This window comes from Haliotis rufescens, unplaced genomic scaffold (genome assembly GCF_023055435.1).
Source record: "Haliotis rufescens isolate VD_foot unplaced genomic scaffold, xgHalRufe1.0.p SCAF_13, whole genome shotgun sequence".
NCBI lineage: Eukaryota > Metazoa > Mollusca > Gastropoda > Lepetellida > Haliotidae > Haliotis > Haliotis rufescens.
The window spans coordinates 13,089,199-13,108,327 of record NW_025963813.1 but is presented as its reverse complement, the minus strand read 5'-3'; the positions used below and the strand labels follow the sequence as shown (position 1 = coordinate 13,108,327).

At 43.2% G+C, this 19,129-nt stretch overlaps 1 protein-coding gene across 1 annotated transcript; it reads right to left on the bottom strand.

Moving 5' to 3' along the window:
- Positions 1-437: 437 nt before the first annotated feature.
- LOC124124331 (uncharacterized transporter slc-17.2-like) lies at positions 438-18,705 on the bottom strand. The gene is made up of 11 exons (XM_046487471.2): positions 18,546-18,705; positions 15,180-15,328; positions 13,756-13,989; positions 13,295-13,382; positions 11,951-12,046; positions 10,977-11,101; positions 9,692-9,841; positions 8,877-9,009; positions 6,053-6,203; positions 3,044-3,134; positions 438-1,620 (listed from the first exon to the last, which is right to left on the bottom strand). Exons 1-11 carry the CDS (start codon positions 18,601-18,603, stop codon positions 1,390-1,392), a joined length of 1,506 nt encoding a protein of 501 aa, XP_046343427.2. The 5' UTR covers positions 18,604-18,705; the 3' UTR covers positions 438-1,389.
- Between the last annotated feature and the right edge of the window lie 424 nt (positions 18,706-19,129).

The following is a 19,129-nucleotide window of genomic DNA, read 5'->3' as shown; positions in this document are numbered from 1 at the left end:
CCTCACAACCCGACAACAGTTGAAACAACTGGAAGGAACCAGCATGCGGGGATATTTCAAGAAATGAATTTTTGTTACCGAACCGGATACCCGTCGGCTCTACAGTGATCGAAGGAGGGCGACGCCATACTTCTCTCAACAAGATTTGAGAATGACTCGTTTACGTCAAAATACTGTCGATACATCTGAGACGCGTGAAGATCCGGGTAGAGAAGAGGTGACATTGCTTGTCGTAAGAGGCGATAAACGGGATAGGGGGGTCAGGCTCGCTAACTTGGTTGATGCATGTCATCGTATCCAAATTGCCTAGATCGATGTTCATGATGTCAGTCACTGGATTGTCTGGTCCAGACTCGATTATTTACAGACCGTCGTCACATAGCATGAATGTTGCTGAGTGCTACGTTAAGCAACAAACAAACAAACAAACAAAATAATGCATCTGAAGACAAGTCCATGACATAGATAGATATCTCACAGGGACCTATTTTAATCGACAACGATGTCTTGGCGTGCTGACCCAGTTCATGTAAGCAACTGTGAGGACAGTCAGTGCAGTGATAGCGATCAAGATCAACAACAAGTTCTTTACATCCTTATAGATACTTGGAATGTCAATGGACTTGTGAGCAAATGTCTGTCGTCTTTGGATATATTTTGCAAAGCTGAAACATTTTTGAATGAGATTGACTGCAACCCTTTCCAGATAATAATTTGTACACTTCAGCAGTAGAGTCATCTAAGTCTGGACGTCTATGTGGGAGCGTACATGTATGCATAAGAAAACAATTGTGTAAGAAATGTGTAAAAAATGTTTTTAATGAAGAGAATATTTTGTGTTTTAGAATCTCCAAGACGTGCTTATATTGAAAGATAGTATTTTAATTTGCATTCACGTTCTTCGTATTTGGTCACCATATTATCAACACGTTAACTTTACATGTTCATTAGAGATACTTGAAGCCTTTCTGCTTAACAATGTAACATCTATCTATGAATGTTATGGTGTTTCATGTAGTGATTTCAATTCCCGGGTCCACCTGCACAGAACAATCTCAGCACTACAATTATTGTAAATGTTGACGATCGCGATCTTTGGCTTCGGCTACAATCGCCATCCTCTTCCACAAAGCGATTGCAGACTAAGATCGCTGTCAGCTACATTTAAAACATACAATTGGTCTGTCCGTTGTATTTAGTGAATGGCCGCTTTTTCCTTTCACAGTTTGCAATCATCATTGAATTCATGGAATCACAGTTATTCCGTGCGGTACCATTCCCTGTAGAATTGTCTGGTTTAACATATCTTCTGTATCAACGCATCCATGATACGGTTAAAGGGGGTTCCCTTTAACCGATGTATGTTGTGTTATGTTAGACTGAAAACTGTTACAGATGAGTTGACGTATCTGTAGTTGACTTCTTGTCAAAAGTGCCCTTGGTATCCAGAGCTCTGTCTGAAACGTCGGGGACCTCCTGCCCTTCCCCCACGTCTACCTCCACCTGGTCCACGGCCCACGGCTGCAGTTCCCCCCGGGCCTGGGTGGCGAACACCAAAGTTCCCAGGGCACAGAATCCCGCACACACGTAGAACACGTTCCGCCATTCTTCCTGAGTTTTCTATGGGGAGAGAAATGTGTGTGAGTGATAATAGTGTAACGCCGCGGTAAGCAATATTTCAACAGTGTATGGAAAAGTGACTTTTGACATCGTATGGGGAATCGAACTCGGGTCTTCGGGTGAACGTTTTACCAAAACCAGCCTGATAGCTAACGGAGGCAATAGTAAGGGGCTGGCCATTTCATATTATGGTGGTGGTGATGGTCAATCTCATTAAAATCAGATCTTAAACAAAGATCTGAGGACATCCCATTACGGGTCACGTCAGAACGACCTTTCGTTAATTTTGGCCGACCAATGAAATGACTGACAAGAAATCGACATGAGCCAATCAGAAGGCAGCTTTCACGAGCTTTATGACACTGGTTTCAAACTGGCGACGACATATTTTGACGTATTCTCGTGGTTGCATGATCAGAAAAACACATTCCGACTGTCACGATCTGCTAATCCACGCTCTGATTGGTTGGATGAAAGGTCGTTCTGAGGTGACCCGTAATGGGATGTCCTCAGATCTTTGTTTAGCGATAGCAAGAACTAAGATCTGATTTTATTTAGATTGTGGTGATGGTGGGTTGTTGCTGAAAAAATATCTGGTCTCAATTCAAAATCCCAGACACACAATCCCCCCAGAACATGAAATATGCATAAATTATCATTATCATTAAAGGTCGGCAACATTTAATCAGAAACTGAAAAAGCAGTGAGCATCGATTTATGCGTTCACGTGAATGAGTTGGGTTAACGCCGTATAACAATATTCAGTCATATTGGGGAATGTCAGCTTAATGTGAGAGGTAAGTCAAACAGCACGGCGCAGACACGGGTAGATCATTAGGGTGTAGTCATAAGAAGTTTTAGTGAAGCGTTAAACAGCTAAAGAAAATCCAAGTAAGGGTGAATGCGGGAACCGACTAAAAGAAGATTCATTGACTCACCACCAATCGTTACAAGTGACAAAACATCATAAGAAACAATCCCGTATATGAAATGATGACGTCACCGTTGGAATCCCGCGTTAGAATTTGTCCTATGTCGTACGAGGCGACTAAATGGATCGGGTTGTTATGTTTGTTGCCTTGGTTACAGACCGCTGTCGTATGGCTGTGAAAGCTGAGAGCACCGTTGAACAAAACAAACAAAGAACTAAACCGCTAACGACTCTTCTACGCGATTTGCTGTGCAGAGTTGCGTCCCTTGGGCACGCCAGAAACCTATGATTGTGGGTTCGAATCCCGTTTCGCCCTGATTATGTTTCTAGGTTTGTCAGCACCATACCCGTGCTCGTGGGTTTGACCCGAGCGGTAAACGTCTGAGACCTGCATCACTTCGGGCTTTACGCCCACATTACGCTGACCCGCCGTGATATAACTGGAATACTGTTAAACGCGGCGTTAAACCCAACTCACTCACTCACACTTACGTTTGGGGTGAGGGCACCGGCTAGGAGAGGTGACACCATCCCCGGGACCGTCGCAGCAGCGTTACAAATACCGAACAGTATACCAGCGTATCTGCAACATGAATGTCGACATTGAGACACAGATACCCACATACACAAACATGAACCCTGTAAGGAAATGACGCTCTGGTATACGTGTATATTGCTCAGAAAGGTGTTAGATAACAAATATACCAAAACAAAATCATAAAACAAAGTCAGATATTTCCATTTTATTCAAAGGTTAAACATGAAACAGGACTTACCAATCACAATTGAAAATTATATCATTTCATTCAGTGAAATATATATTTAATAAAATGAATATATTACGGAATTCCACAGCTGTCCATGGAGGAATGAGGAACCTTGGTTACGCCTATTTGAGCCATTTTCCGTTACTATGGCGACAGGGTACACAAACAATTGGATTGACACATTGTCTATGTTGGTAATTGAACTCGGATGTCCAACACTTATCGCGATCACTTTAACCACCAGGCTATACTGTTTATCAGTACACTTATATATCTGCACACTGTGCATCAGACCGCCTCCGTGGTCTAGTGGTAGAGCGTCCGCCCGGAGAGCGGAAGGTCCGGGGTTCGATCCCCGACCGCGTCATACCAAAGGACGTTTAAAGATTGTACTTGTTGTTACCCTGTCTGGCGCTCGGCATTTAGGTGCTAAAACAAGAACTGGTCGGCTCGGAGTCAGTATACTGTGTCTGAGTGGGGTATTCATGTTAAACTGCGGCATGGTATCTCAGTGATATAGCACTATAAATCGGCATCAGTCCAGACTAGTACAAGCAGCCACACACACACACACACACACACACACGCGCGCGCGCGCGCGCTATGTAAGTGCAATAATCTTGGACACAACGTTAAACCCCATTTCACCTCACCTCACCTGTGCATCAGTACACTGCATATCCGGACACTCTATGTCAGTACTCTATATATCAATACATTGTACATCCATACTTTCTATATCTACACACTGTATATCAGTACACTGTATATCGATACACGTTATGTCAGAACACTGTAAACTCACGGGCAATAGAAAGTATACACTTTTAAATTGGTGGGGTAAACTGTTTCAAGGCTTCAGACAGACTGGCAGGACACAAGACCAAGATCGGGCAGACCACGAGTGACAACGCAACAGGAAGATCGGCACATGCGCACGTACCATCTGCGCACGTACCATCTGCGCAACAGGTTCGTCACAGCGACGGAAACGACAGCAACGGCGTTAGGACGCCTTATCAGTCGACGCACGGTGCTACGACGCCTACGTCACGCAGGTATTAGATCTCGCCGTTGCTTCCTTGGAATGGCATTGACCCGGGAACATCGACGTTGAAGACTGCAGTTGGCCAGAACAGTAGGACGTTGGCACGTCCGTGATTGGTAGAGAGTACTTTTCTCTGACGAAAGAAGGTTTTCAGCTGTTTTACAATGATGGTAGAGCTCGAGCATACCGTCGCAGGGGGAAACGTTTGGTGCCAGGCTGCATTCAAGAAGTTCATCCCATTGGTGGAGGTGGTGAAATGGTTTCGGGTAGAATTTGTGGCAACCAACGGACGAGGCTTGTCCGCGTCCGCGGCATCCTCAACGGCCAGCGATACAGAGATGATATTCTTCAACCCGTGGTGCTTCCATACCTTCGCCAAAAGCAACACTCCTACAGCATGACAACGCTAGACCACACTCTGCAAGGCTCGTCCAAGATTTCCTGAGAGTGAGTGAGTATGGTTTTACGCCGCTTTTAGCAATATTCCAGCAATATCACGGAAAGACACCGGAAATGGTCTTCACACATTGTACCCATGTCGGGAATCGAACCCGGGTCTTCGACGTGACGAGCGAACGCTTTAACCACTAGGCTACCCGACCGCCCCGATTTCCTGTGAACGAACAACGTCAACATTCTCCCGTGGCCAGCACTCTCGCCTGACTTGAACCCAGTTAAACACTTATGGGATCATCTGAAGCGTCAGGTCCGAAGACGTCCACACCCGCCAGCAAACACCAGCAAACCAGCAAGAGCTTGCCGACGCTGTAAGAATTGAATCGAATCGGATTCCCGATTACGTCAACGTCAATGAGGCGGCGTGTCTGGGCGTGCATTGGTGCTCACGGTGGTCATACTCGTTACTGAGCGTACCAGGTTTCCGTTGAAGACGTTCTTCAACAAATGGGTTACACTTTCTTCTTTCTTTTCTTGGGGGGTAGCCTAGTGGTTAAAGCGTTCGCTCGTCACGCCGAAGACGCGGGTTCGATTCTCGACATGGGTACAATGTGTGAAGCCCATTTCAGGTGTCCCCCGCCGTGATATTGCTGGAATATTGCTAAAAGCGGCGTAAAACCATACTCACTCACTCACTGATCATTCCTGTGAACTGTGATCTGTCTACCCCCATGTACTTGTAAACGTCATGTACACGTCACCTGCTTTGAGTTTCGCACTGAAATTGTGCATGGACAATTGCATGTGACCCTATTAGCGAATGCAAAATCATTGAATAACATTCTCTTGTTTCTTTTCATTATATTGACAATCAAACATGGGTGTATACTTTCTTTTGCCAACTAGTATGTATCAGCATCATCCATATCTGCACACTGTATATCAGTATTCTGAAAATATGTATACTGTATATCCACACACTGTATATGAATGTACTGCATATCCGCACACTGTATATGAATGTACTGCATATCCACACACTGTATATCAATGTACTGCATATCCGCACAATGTATTTCAGTATACTGCATATCATCTACATCAGTATTGAGAGACACAACCTCAGATAAACAAGGCCAACCAAAAAGATGAAAATACCATGATCTATACTCTTAACGATGATAACATCTTTTGTTTTAACCATCCGACACATTTTTTTTAAAACAACATGGAACAACACATTAAAAACTGAATTTCCCATCTGGAATTGAAAAGAGGGAGAAACCCTACCTTGGAGCGAAGTCGACAGTGTTGACAATGAAGCCAGCAGATGCCATCCCAACACACCACATGGCTATCGTTAACAAAACTACAGCGACGTAGCGGTTCTCCACGTTCACAAACCCTGTCCCGATCAGACACGCACCTGCCCCCACGAAGGCTGAAATAAAACCTAATTTGTGATATAAAATGATAGATTTGGTAGAAAAACATGTGTAGTGCAACCCCGCTAGTACGGAAATCGACTACTTAATCGATTATTGTTAAGAATGCATTCCTGTATACGATGGGCATAACCCCATATCATTGATTTGACCATCCGGAAATTTGATAACCTGAAGATTTCACCGGGAGCGCTACCACCCGGATGTATGGGTTGTCACTAAACATAACTGGCTAAAAGATATTTAGAAATTATGTCCAAACACAAGTGAGGCTGGATGTATATGATAGAGATACTCTTATCATGACAATTCAGATCAGCACTGCCTCTACCAACTGTCTGGTGTTGAGGTGCAGCATGTGTTGCATACACAGTCAGGGGATTCAATCTGTCCCCCACAATGATCAAAGACCTTTGACTAAGAGGTTCCATTATGCATCTAACATTTTACACTTTGACCTTCGATCGTTTGCTAACATTTCACTTTGCCTTTCGAAAATTTGGAAATCATTTCACTTTAACTTCCACTCATTTTGCCTTCATTTTACTTTTCCTTCCGACCATTCTGTTTTCATCTCATATTGACTAAATTTCACTTTGCCTCCGAATCCTTTTGCCAGCATTTCACATTTTTCCGCTGATTTGGCCTACTTTTCACTTTGCCTTCCGCTCATTTTGCAAACATTTCACTTTGCCATCCACTCATTTTGCCTACATTTCACTTTGCCATCCATTCATTTTGCCTACATTTCACTTTGCCGTCCACTCATTTTGCCTACATTTCACTTTGCCGTCCACTAATTTTGCCTACATTTCACTTTGCCGTCCACTCATTTTGCCTACATTTCACTTTGCCGTCCACTCATTTTGCCTTCATTTCACTTTGCTGTCCACTCATTTTGCCTACATTTCCCTATCCCTTCCAATCATTTTGCCTACATTTCACTTTGCCATCCACTCATTTTGCCAACATTTCACTTTGCCATCCACTCATTTTGCCTACATTTCACTTTGCCATCCACTCATTTTGCCAACATTTCCCTTTGCCGTCCGCTCATTTTGCCTATATCTCATTTAGACTAGTTGCCATTGCCTTCTGCTCATTTTGCCTACATCTCATTTAGATTAGATTGCCATTGCCTTCCACTCATTTTGCCTACATCTCATTTAGACTAGTTGCCATTGCCTTCTGCTCATTTTGCCTACATCTCATTTAGATTAGATTTCCATTGCCTTCCACTCATTTTGCCTACATCTCATTTAGATTAGATTGCCATTGCCTTCCACTCATTTTGCCTATATCTCATTTAGACTAGTTGCCATTGCCTTCTGCTCATTTTGCCTACATCTCATTTAGATTAGATTGCCATTGCCTTCCACTCATTTTGCCTACATCTCATTTAGACTAGTTGCCATTGCCTTCTGCTCATTTTGCCTACATCTCATTTAGATTAGATTGCCATTGCCTTCCACTCATTTTGCCTACATCTCATTTAGATTAGATTGCCATTGCCTTCCACTCATTTTGCCTACATCTCATTTAGACTAGATTGCCATTGCCTTCTGCTCATTTTGCCTACATCTCATTTAGATTAGATTGCCATTGCCTTCCACTCATTTTGCCTACATCTCATTTAGACTAGATTGCCATTGCCTTCCACTCATTTTGCCTACATCTCATTTAGACTAGATTGCCATTGCCTTCCGCTCATTTTGCCTACATCTCATTTAGACTAGATTGCCATTGCCTTCCGCTCATTTTGCCTACATCTCATTTAGACTAGATTGCCCTTGCCTTCCACTCATTTTGCCTACATCTCATTTAGACTAGATTGCCATTGCCTTCCGCTCATTTTGCCTATATCTCATTTAGACTAGATTGCCATTGCCTTCCGCTCATTTTGCCTACATCTCATTTAGACTAGATTGCCATTGCCTTCCACTCATTTTGATTACATTTTACTTGTCCGTTATTTCATTTGCCTTCACCTCATTTTGGTTTCAAATCATTATGCCTACATATCAGTTTGGCAACAATTCACATTACCCTCAATGTGCTTGAGTGTGCACAGTGAATATGGTACAAAGGTGATTTGTAGCCGCCACATTCCACTGTTATCACGGCGAGAATCTTTGGGGCTTCTCTTTACTCATATTCAGAATAAAGCCCACGCCACGAGTATATTAAAGAATTACGTCTTGCGACTGATTATGCTTTTTGCGACGATCCGTTAATCCGTTAAAAATGTGTGTATCTACTGTTACTGACATGTACAATGTGTGTATCTACTGTTACTGACATATACAATGTGTGTATCTACTGTTACTGACATATACAATGTGTGTATCTACTGTTAATGACAGATACAATGTGTGTATCTACTGTTACTGACATATACAATGTGTGTATCTACTGTTACTGACATATACAATGTGTGTACTACTGTTACTGACATATGCAATGTGTGTACTACTGTTACTGACATGTACAATGTGTGTATCTACTGTTACTGACACATACAATGTGTGTATCTACTGTTACTGACAGATACAATGTGTGTATCTACTGTTACTGACATATACAATGTGTGTATCTACTGTTACTGACATATACAATGTGTGTATCTACTGTTACTGACATATACAATGTGTGTATCTACTGTTACTGACATATAGACTGGAAGATCTTTCGGGTGGCCGTCGTGCTGAGGTATTTCCTTGACCGGATGTAGTCGGCCACTTGACCTGTCAACATTCCGGACACTGCCTGGCTCACGTAGGGAATGGACGACAGCAAGCCGTTCTTTTGACAAAAATCAATCGATTTACATTAAACATTTCCATGATGGACACTATACACACATCTAGCAATGCTGATTTTATTACCATAAGCACTGAAATTAACTGAGTGAGTGTGTGTCAGTTTTACATTGTTTCAGCATCATTCGTTCAATATCAGGCCAACATCCAAACCGACCTCGGGTCTTCGCTGTGAGTGAGTGTGTGAGTTGGGTTTTACGCCGCTTTTAACAGTCCCTTTTAACAGTATTCCAGTTATATCACGGCGTGTCAGCTTAATGTGGGAGGAAAGCCGGAAGTGATGCAGGTCTCAGACGTTTACCACTTCGGTGAAACCCACGAGCACGGGTATGTTGCTGACAAACCTAGAAACATAATCGGGGCGAACCAGGATTCGAACCCACAATCATAGGTTTCTGGCGTGCCCAAGGGACGCAACTCTGCACAGCGAATCGCGGCGCCTTCGACGACTGGGCCACCCGTGCCCCCTGGTCTTCCCTGTGACAAGCGAACACTTTAACCACTAGGCAACCCCAGCGCCCTCACCCGTTAGGAATTCAGAAGAAAAAAAAAATTATTATAATTTCCATCATAATCGTACCTCACAACAATAAAAAAAAAAAATTATTTGTTTCTAGTCCACCGGTATCGAAATGCCTATTCGTCGAATGTATTTACATACGCACCTCGGCTATGTCGAAATCCAGCACCTCTTTAAGGAATGTTGGTATGATGGTCAGTAGTGTGTATATTATCCAGTTACAACACACGTGTGCAGTTAGACACGCCCACAGCGCCGGTGACTTCAGCAGGGCGGCCCATGGGGTCGAGAACGTCTAGATAACAACGTTAACATCTTATTTGTGAAGTAATGGAGACATCACGGGCATCTGTTAATTCCCGAAGTCTGATTCCCGAAGGGGCGGATTAATTAATTAATTCATTAATTAATTCTTCCAGAATCAGCAGGTGCGAGTGATTTCTCTGACTTAAAACAATATAATAATATAATTTGGCATTCTTACCTATAGCAATGATCGCCAAAATGAGACCCATCGCAACACTGATTTGGCTTTCAGCGAGCGTTGCCTTAGCCTCACCGTAGATACATGACGTGTTGTTTCAAGTAACATTTTGTATTGAACGAATATTTAGCTATCATCTGTTGTCGACTCGCAGTTAGGCATATGTCATTATCGGTTAATATAATGTCCAGTGTCCCCCGCCGTAATATAATGTCCAGTGTCCCCCGCCGTAATATAATGCCCAGTGTCCCCCGCCGTATTATAATGTCCAGTGTCCCCCACCGTAATATAATGTCCAGTGCCCCCCGGCGTAATATAATGTCCAGTGTCCCCCGCCGTATTATAATGTCCAGTGTCCCCCGCCGTAATATAATGTCCAGTGTCCCCCGGCGTAATATAATGTCCCCCGCCGTAATATAATGTCCAGTGTCCCTCGGCGTAATATATTTTGTCCAGTGTCCCCCGCCGTAATATAATGTCCAGTGTCCCCCGCCGTATTATAATGTCCAGTGTCCCTCGGCGTAATATAATGTCCAGTGTCCCCCGCCGTAATATAATGTCCAGTGTCCCCCGCCGTAATATAATATCCAGTGTCCCCCGCCGTAATATAATGTCCAGTGTCCCCCGCCGTAATATAATGTCCAGTGTCCCCCGCCGTAATATAATGTCCAGTGTCCCTCGGCGTAATATAATGTCCAGTGTCCCCAGCCGTAATATAATGTCCAGTGTCCCCCGGCGTAATATAATATCCAGTGTCCCCCGCCGTAATATAATGTCCAGTGTCCCTCGGCGTAATATAATGCCCAGTGTCCCCCGCCGTAATATAATGCCCAGTGTCCCCCGGACATTGAGTGATAAGAAACGCTTCGACCATTTCGTTACTGAATCGATCTTCTATGGTAGAATATATAACACATTTAAATCATGTAGATACAATGGACGATACCTGTTGTTGTTTCCCTATACTGGTGATGATATAGTTCCTCTCTCTCTCCGTGATACGAGGGTGCTGAGCCGGTGTGCTGGCGACCGTTATATACCACAGCCCGCACCATAACAACGATATACCACCTGTAAGCATGAGACAAACAATGTTGTTCCAAAGTGGGTGATATCAACTAGTTCTGGGGTGAAAATATTTATTGATTTCAAAGATTGAACAATTTCCTTGCTTCCTCTTGGCAAATGTTATTCCCCACAAACTGATGCCGTGTCCAAAGCAATATACATTAGCAGGCATTATAAGGGGAGTATTTGTGATGGCCGGACACCTTTATGAGTGAGTGAGTGAGTGAGTGAGTGAGTGAGTGGGTGGGTGGGTGGGTGGGTGGGTGGGTGGGTGGGTGGATGAGTGAGTGAGTGAGTGAATGGGATTGAGTGATTGGGATTGAGTGGAGTGAGTGAGTGGAGTGAGTGAGTGAAGTGGAGTGGAGTGGGGTGAGGTGGGTGCGTAGGTGGGTGGGTGAGTTAGTGAGTGAGTGAGTGAGTGAGTGAGTGGGTGGGTGAGTGAGTGAGTGGGATTGAGTGGAGTGGGGTCGAGTGGGGTGGGGTGGGGGTATTGGTGAGTGAGTGAGTGAGTGAGTGAGTGAGTGAGTTTGTTTATGGTTTAACCTTGTTTTGAACCTGTTTCCAGTAATATGACGGTGCATTAGCTCACTGTCAGAGTAAAGCCATATTGCATGTTATATACCGAAGTTAATACTGTCATTATGTATTTATTGGGGTTTTATCTACGGTACTAAGTATGGTTTAGTACATAATGGATTTTCGGTTGATGACAAAGACGGGAAAAGGAATATTCGGTTGTAACAATTTACTTGAAAGAATACTCGGTTATAACAAATAACATGTGGGGAATAGTCGCTTGAAGTTTTAATGAATCTATTCACTTTAGTATCGGATTGTGTATATCTTAATTACCTGTAACATAGAACATGGAACCCCATCCATTATCGAAGCCATATATGCACATGAACCCCGATAAAGCGAACGTTGCTATGCTACCAAACTGAGGTCCTGGAATGTAGAATATTAATAACAATATTACAATAATGACAAAACGGCTTCCCCTTCTATCTGTGACAAATACTCAAGTCAATCTATAAACATGCTATATTTCAAGATTGTCTGGGTTTTTAAAAAAATACTATTTGAGCAACTATTTGTGAAAACAAATTAGACAGTCGCAATAATGACTTCAGAACATTTCTCCATGACTTTTTTATGTACAGATATTGGAAGTGAAATTAAATCATCAAAACATTCATTTGCATCGATCCGTTGACATGTGTTATGACTTGTAGTGGCCGTATAAACTGTTGTAGGTATGTTTTGTAATAACTGGCACTTTGAGATGTTTCTGGATGGGACAGTTTCTAGAAGGCTAATAGTACCTATATAAGAGCGACACGAGTGTGATTTCAGGCCTTTCCGTCTACTTGCGAAGTGCATCTTCCCCATGCAAGGGAGTTAACTGACTTTAAAACTCCAGTTTCCACCCTTGCCGAACTAGGCTGGTATTATGGAGTTACATTTTGGCTTGACAAACGAGTCTATGCATAGTCCAATCAAAATCGCGCAACGAAATCAAAATCCGGTTCGTAAACTGTCATGCAGGTTTCTGTCGATGGCAGCATTTCCAAAGCATGTGCACCCCAAACTCGTTGTCAACAGATATTTTCCAAATCTTTTCATGTTTTTAATCAAGGTGCTCACGTGATTTGATGCATTTCGCGATGTAAGACCCGTTTTATCACAATATAGATTTTGATTATCGATCAGATCGTCTTGACTGGGCGCCGCCATTTTGTTTGAAGCAAATGCAAGTGATACGAGAGGTGGAATCTGATTGGTCCATACGATCGAGGCCAGGAATTCCAGCCTTGTTCGGCAAGAGTGCAAACTGGACTTTCAAAGTCAGTTAACTCACTTCCCTCGGGAAGATGGCGAAGAGCGGTTTAGAGAAATATTTGGAAGTACCGAGTTCCAGCCAGCTTCCAGTACTATTCTTGTAGTAGTCCGGACTAATGGAGTGTGCAAGTCCACTGGCATACCAAGCCGCAGTTGTTTAACATAGATACCCAGCTCAGACACAGTATACTGACTCCGAGACGACCAGAACTTGGTTAACCCCATAACTCCCAAGCGTCGTGCAGGGAAACATTAAATACCATATTCCGATTTCTAGGTTAACCTCTGCCACCACGAAACACATCTCAGATTGGCCGATTTCCTCAGAAATATAAACTTTCAAATCTGATTTACCTGAGTAACAGACAGCAGTGAGTTTTGTCTTCTCTAGTAGTGGCGCCCATTGGCCCCACATGGATTGAAAGGATGGAAAAAATACTCCCTGGGGAGAGTATAGTAAAACACAATTTAAACCAGTAAAACAAAATAAATCAGAATTTAGCTCACAGTCATATATTGTCTTGTTGAGTAGAGCTGTAGAGGTTTCGGAATATAAATACACCCACTATGGTCAAATGACGTTCTTTCATTGGACAAGAACCTTTTAATGTACTGGTTAAGAGTAACACAATTCGAATTGTGTCGACTGTTTTGATGTTGGTTCGTTTAAGCCTCCGTGATAACTGTAATAATTGTGTTAGATATCGCAATGCGCAATTCCATCAGTGAATTTATCATCCTTAGTAATAATTGCATTAGTGAGAAAGTAACATGGAAATTAAAAAGGCTATTTTCAACTTGACAGTCATCTCTACCTGTGCCAGGCCAAGAATCACACGAAGCACATACACCAGGTAGATGGAAGTCCGGGCGCCGATTGGTAGAAGCAGTGTGGCGATCGAGCCAATCAGCATCCCGATAAACAGGACGTACTTTCCGCCATATCTACTCGCCAGTATTCCCGCGGGAATCTGTGTCACTATGTAGCCGTAGAAGTACGAGCTGAGGATTCCAGACTGCTCTCCCTTGGACCAGTTAAACTCGGCATGCTGGAAATATAACGTGTGAAGTACAAGGACATATTATTTATCCCATCTTTGAACCATAGCTGTGTTTAAGTAGGAAGTGTGTGAGCTTGTGTGTGTGGTGGTGGTGGGGGGGGGGGGGGGGGGGGGGGGGGCACAAAGCAGTTTGTTTTCATTTTTAATTTATGATTTACATGTACAAGATTGATGCAATACTTTGACAAAGCAGGACACTTCGAAGCCATCGAGCGATGCCAAAGGCTGCAACACATAAAGTAACGAGTAACGAGTTCCGTTTATGTAAACACAAACGTTAACAATGGACTATGTAATGCACTAAATGCGAACGTTTAACAAATATTATAGCTAAAATGAATAGAATTATCACAAATATGCCCGCTTGTTATCAGAAATCTGCAGGCCACTGCTTTCCCGGGCTGCTATCTTTTCTATTTCTCTGTGACGTCAATATTGTCACGTTTCTTGTTTGTGACGTCATCCTCTAGTATGTTCTATGACGTTGTAAGTTCGGTGACCTCCGTTGTGAGCTTTTTGTTCTCTATAGCATTTATTAATAAAGTTAGGAACGTGGTTTCTTTAAAAAATAATGTCTTTACACATCACAATTAATGATATTAAAGCACAAAACAGTGTCGAATAACGAATTTCTGTACCAGAATTGTCATGTGAAATATGTGAGGTGGGTGTTGGAATATCCAAAATGGCTGTTTCTGACGGTCTCATATTCGGTCAGACACTACCATCTTGGATTTTTACAGGTATACGAGTTCATATGGGGTTAGTAGTTTTGCTCTCTGATTGGTCAATCTGACTTTGAGGCATAATAAGAAGAGATACAAGTGAGTGAGTGGGTTTGGTTTACGCCGCTTTTAACATTATTCCAGTTATATCACAACGTGTCAGCTTAATGTGGGAGGAAAGCCCGAAGTGATGCAGGTCTCAGACGTTTACCACTTCGGTGAAACCCACGAGCACGGGTATGGTGCTGACAAACCTAGAAACATAATTGGGGCGAACCGGGATTCGGGCCCACAATCAGGTTTCTGGCATGCCCAAGGGACGCAACTCTGAACAGCGAATCGCGGCGCCTTAGGCGACTGGGCCACTCGTGCCCCCAGAAGAGATACAAGGGCGACCACACTTGACCATGATACGTAACAGTGCGAAGGGGATGAGGTGGTTGAAAACTGTACCTCCGATGTCGACGACGTAGAATTGGTGTCGGTGTCGTTGACCATGCACACGATGGCGACGCTGAGGTTGACACGGGCGGCGTTCATCATGATGCCCGCAAACAAGCCAACGAAGGCCAGTAGCCATCGTTGTGAACACAGGCACGATACTACAAAGGAATACAAGTCCGTATACAACTATTTGAAGAATAGGGCGTGAATACGTTTTGGAAAAGAACGGTTCACTTAAAATATAAACATAAACAATTTGAGTTTGTTCGCCATTTGATTGTTATTTAACCAAATAATACCAAATGATTCAGTGTCATATTTTGTGAATCAGTGAGTCAGCAAATGATTTTTCGCCGCTTTTAACAACATTCCAGCAATATCATGGCGGGGGACACCAGACATGAGCTTCATACATTGTACCCATTTGGGGAATCGAACCCGTTTCTTCGGTGTGATGAGCGAACGTTTTACCTATATGTTTAGTATATATTATTCAAAGTATGCTGAGGATCCATTTTGATGACATCAAAACATCATCCAACAAATGAAAATTGAAATATCTCAGTACATAATGATTGGATAACCCCTTTAGGACCAAAAGACGTTAAAAGATGGTACTTGTTGTTACCCTGTCTGGCGCCCGGCATTGAGGGGCTAAAACAACGGCTGGTCGGCTCGGAGTCAGTATACTGTGTCTGAGTGGGGTATTCATGTTCAACTGCGGCATGGTATCTCAGTGAGCTGGCACTATAAATCGGCATCAGTCCGGCCTAGTACAAGCAGCCACACAAACACCCACACACACGTACATGCACGTCGCTATATAAGTGCAATAATCTTGGACGCGACGTTTAACCCTATTTCACCTCACCTCACCTCAATTTCATGACGAACGGACAGAGGCATGTGGTGCACGGGGTGATTGAGAACCTGTGCTTGGATGTATCGTAACAGACTCGTTGAGCATCATTATAAGAGAGAACAACAGCGACTGAGGATTGCAACTGTTACAACTGAATGCACCTATGCCCCCTCGGCGTAAAAAAAAGTCGTCTGACGACCGAAGAATTTAAGTGACTGTCGATGAACAGACATGCTTGAAACTCGGTCAACATAACGTCACGAAGTAAAGGTTTTTGGTGTCAGCCAAAGTGCGATCAGCAGGGCATTTCATTGATATCAGACGTTTGGATCAGCTACCCAGCGACATGCAGGTGATTGCAGCAAGATGTCATCACTTCGTGACTGACACCACTCTGAGAAATGACCTGCGGAACGCCAATGGCGCTAACGTTTCTACTCAGTCAGTGTGTGATCGTCTCCGCGAGGCTAGTCTCCGGATATCGAAGCATGCATTTGCATCACACCCATCCGACATCACAAAGTGGCGCGTTTCGATTAGACAATGAATTTGTTTTCATGATTTCTTTTATGTTTCAGATTTTGACCTGTGATCACGCGTTCTTTGTTGTCATTCTGTCGCTTTGTTCATTAAACATGCCTTCGCGCATGATTGTCTTTGGCTTTTTCAACACAATTTGACGTTTTACCTTGGTGATCCTTAGCAAACGTTGAGTAGTATATGTTAACATGATTAGCATGCTAAAAAAAAGGGGGAGGCGCGCACCTGCCTGGATTCGAGTATAGAATACTCTTGGTAATTTTTAAATATTAATGTCCTCTTTAAACGGATTGAGCGAAGTATTTTGATTTGCGACTGTCACTAACTGTCACTAACTGACATGCCATTAAATGAGAATGCCGAGAGGTTGCACATGCCACAGACAGACAAAATGTCGGCCTTCTCATCGTTCGTTCGGCGGTGTGAATGCCATCAAACACAGGTGTTCTTGGTCGTTATATATAATGAAATATCGCTGACTCACGCGTAACAAACACTCAATCACTCATTCTAATCTGCATTAAGTGACTAGTGGTCGCATTGGGGTTGCGCACACATTGTGAACATTTGTTTGATTAGGGTCATAAGATATGAATTCTCAGCAAAGCTTTCAAAAGGTTTCATGTGGAGAACATTTCAAAATCTTATTCATAAGTAAAAAAAAATATGTCTGATCCAATTCCCTATTTTGACGTGGACCACATGTTACCGTGTTTTCGGGTAAGCAATTAAGTTGCCCTTGCGTGTGTTTGTGACGACAGCCACCGATGGGGCAGGTTACGAACAACTTTTCGCGAACACCTGAAATAATCGCTATTTGAGAGTGATTCATAAATACATGCTCATGATAAACTCGGAATCGTACAATGGATATTCATGCTTATGGAAAGTGATTTGTCGCTTTTAATACGGAATCATAGAATGGCGATGATGCACCAGTTAGCTGATAACACGAGTTCTGTAAAGCAAAGTGTTCTTCGTGACCTGAGACGAACTCTTACACCAATAATCATAATTATGATCACATTGTTACTATACACTCCGTTTAACTCAAAATTTACCCCAAGAACAGAGTGAGTGAGTGAGTGAGTGAGGTTTTACGCCGCTTTTAGCAATATTCCAGCAATATCACTGCGGGGGACACCAGAAATGGGCTTCACACATTGTACCCATGTCGGGAATCGAACCTCGGTCTTCGGCGTGACGAGCTAACGCTTTAACCACTAGGCTACCCGACCGCCCCCCCAAGAACAGAGCCCTCCATGGGAGTTATGGTGGTCGCTCACAATGAATCTTTGGAAGCAACCACTCTTTATACATAGTAAGAATACAGTTAGAAGACAACATTTAAAAATATATCACTAGTCTGATACTGATGATCCAAAGATGTGAAAAGAAGACAATTGCTGTCACCCTGCTGGGAGTCAGTACAGTGTGTCTGAATGGTGAGGTAAGGTGAGGTGAAATGGGGTTTAACGTCGCGTCCAAGATTATTGCACTTATATAGCGACGTGCATGTACGTGTGTGTGTTTGTGTGGCTGCTTGTACTAGTCCGGACTGATGCCGATTTATAGTGCTAGCCCACTGAGATACCATGTCGCAGTTTAACATGAATACCCCGCTCAGACACAGTATACTGACTCCGAGCCGACCAGTCCTTGTTTTAGCCCCTTAATGCCGAGCGCCAGACAGGGTAACAACAAGTACCATCTTTTAACGTCTTTTGGTATGACGCGGCCGGGGATCCAACCCCGGACCTTCCGCTCTCCGGGCGGACGCTCTACCACAAGAACACGGAGGCGGTGTGCCTGAATGGGGTATCCATGTTTAACTGAACATAATTTCGGACCAGTACAAACACACACACGCGTTTCACCTCACCTCATCTGACGTTCAATGTACATTGAACATTTCATCTGAAACCAAGATGATACAATTGCGTTTGTCATAAAAATGAGCGTGTTATACCTACATGAGAATGCTACAGGGGATTTCTCATCTCTCGCTGCTGACTTCTCCTGACTCGACATGTTGTATATATTCACACGTCATGTACATGCAAGTGTATATATTGATCTGATCACTTCGAGTCCCCCAGCTGAGAACAAACAAACCCTGCCTGCATCTCACCATCTCTAGATACAAAGGAGTTTTTCTTAAGTGTAACACGACCCATATAAAATAACGGCGTCATTCCAGTGACTCAGCATTTTAATTTATCTTATCAGCCGTTCGTTTAACGCACAAGAGAAAAAATAAAACAGACCGCAAAAGAAAGTATACACCCATGTTTGATGGTGTCTCAAAATGTAAACAATTGTGTGCTATCTTTTGCCCAGCAGTTTGATTTAACGGTGATCGAGAAATTCTGGATTCAATGGCATGGTGTGACTTCTTGTCTACAGAGCTTAACACTACCTGCATTAAGTGAAACTTGTTAATCCGGACCCCACTAATCCAGAAATGTCCCTTCCCGGATAAATATTGTTGGCAACATGTACTCTCCTAAACAAGTTGAGGGTCATTTAAATATATATGATAATGATCAGTCGCCAG

Bases quoted from the DNA above. Each gene is read 5' to 3' on its own strand.
- LOC124124331 (XM_046487471.2), bottom strand. From the start codon at position 18,603: ATGTCGAGTCAGGAGAAGTCAGCAGCGAGAGATGAGAAATCCCCTGTA. The intron at 6,204-8,876 runs GTCAGTAACAGT...GTTTTATTTCAG, and splicing joins AAAGATCTTCCAGTCTATAT to CCTTCGTGGGGGCAGGTGCG. The intron at 3,135-6,052 runs GTAGGGTTTCTC...TTCATGTTGCAG, and splicing joins ACTGTCGACTTCGCTCCAAG to ATACGCTGGTATACTGTTCG.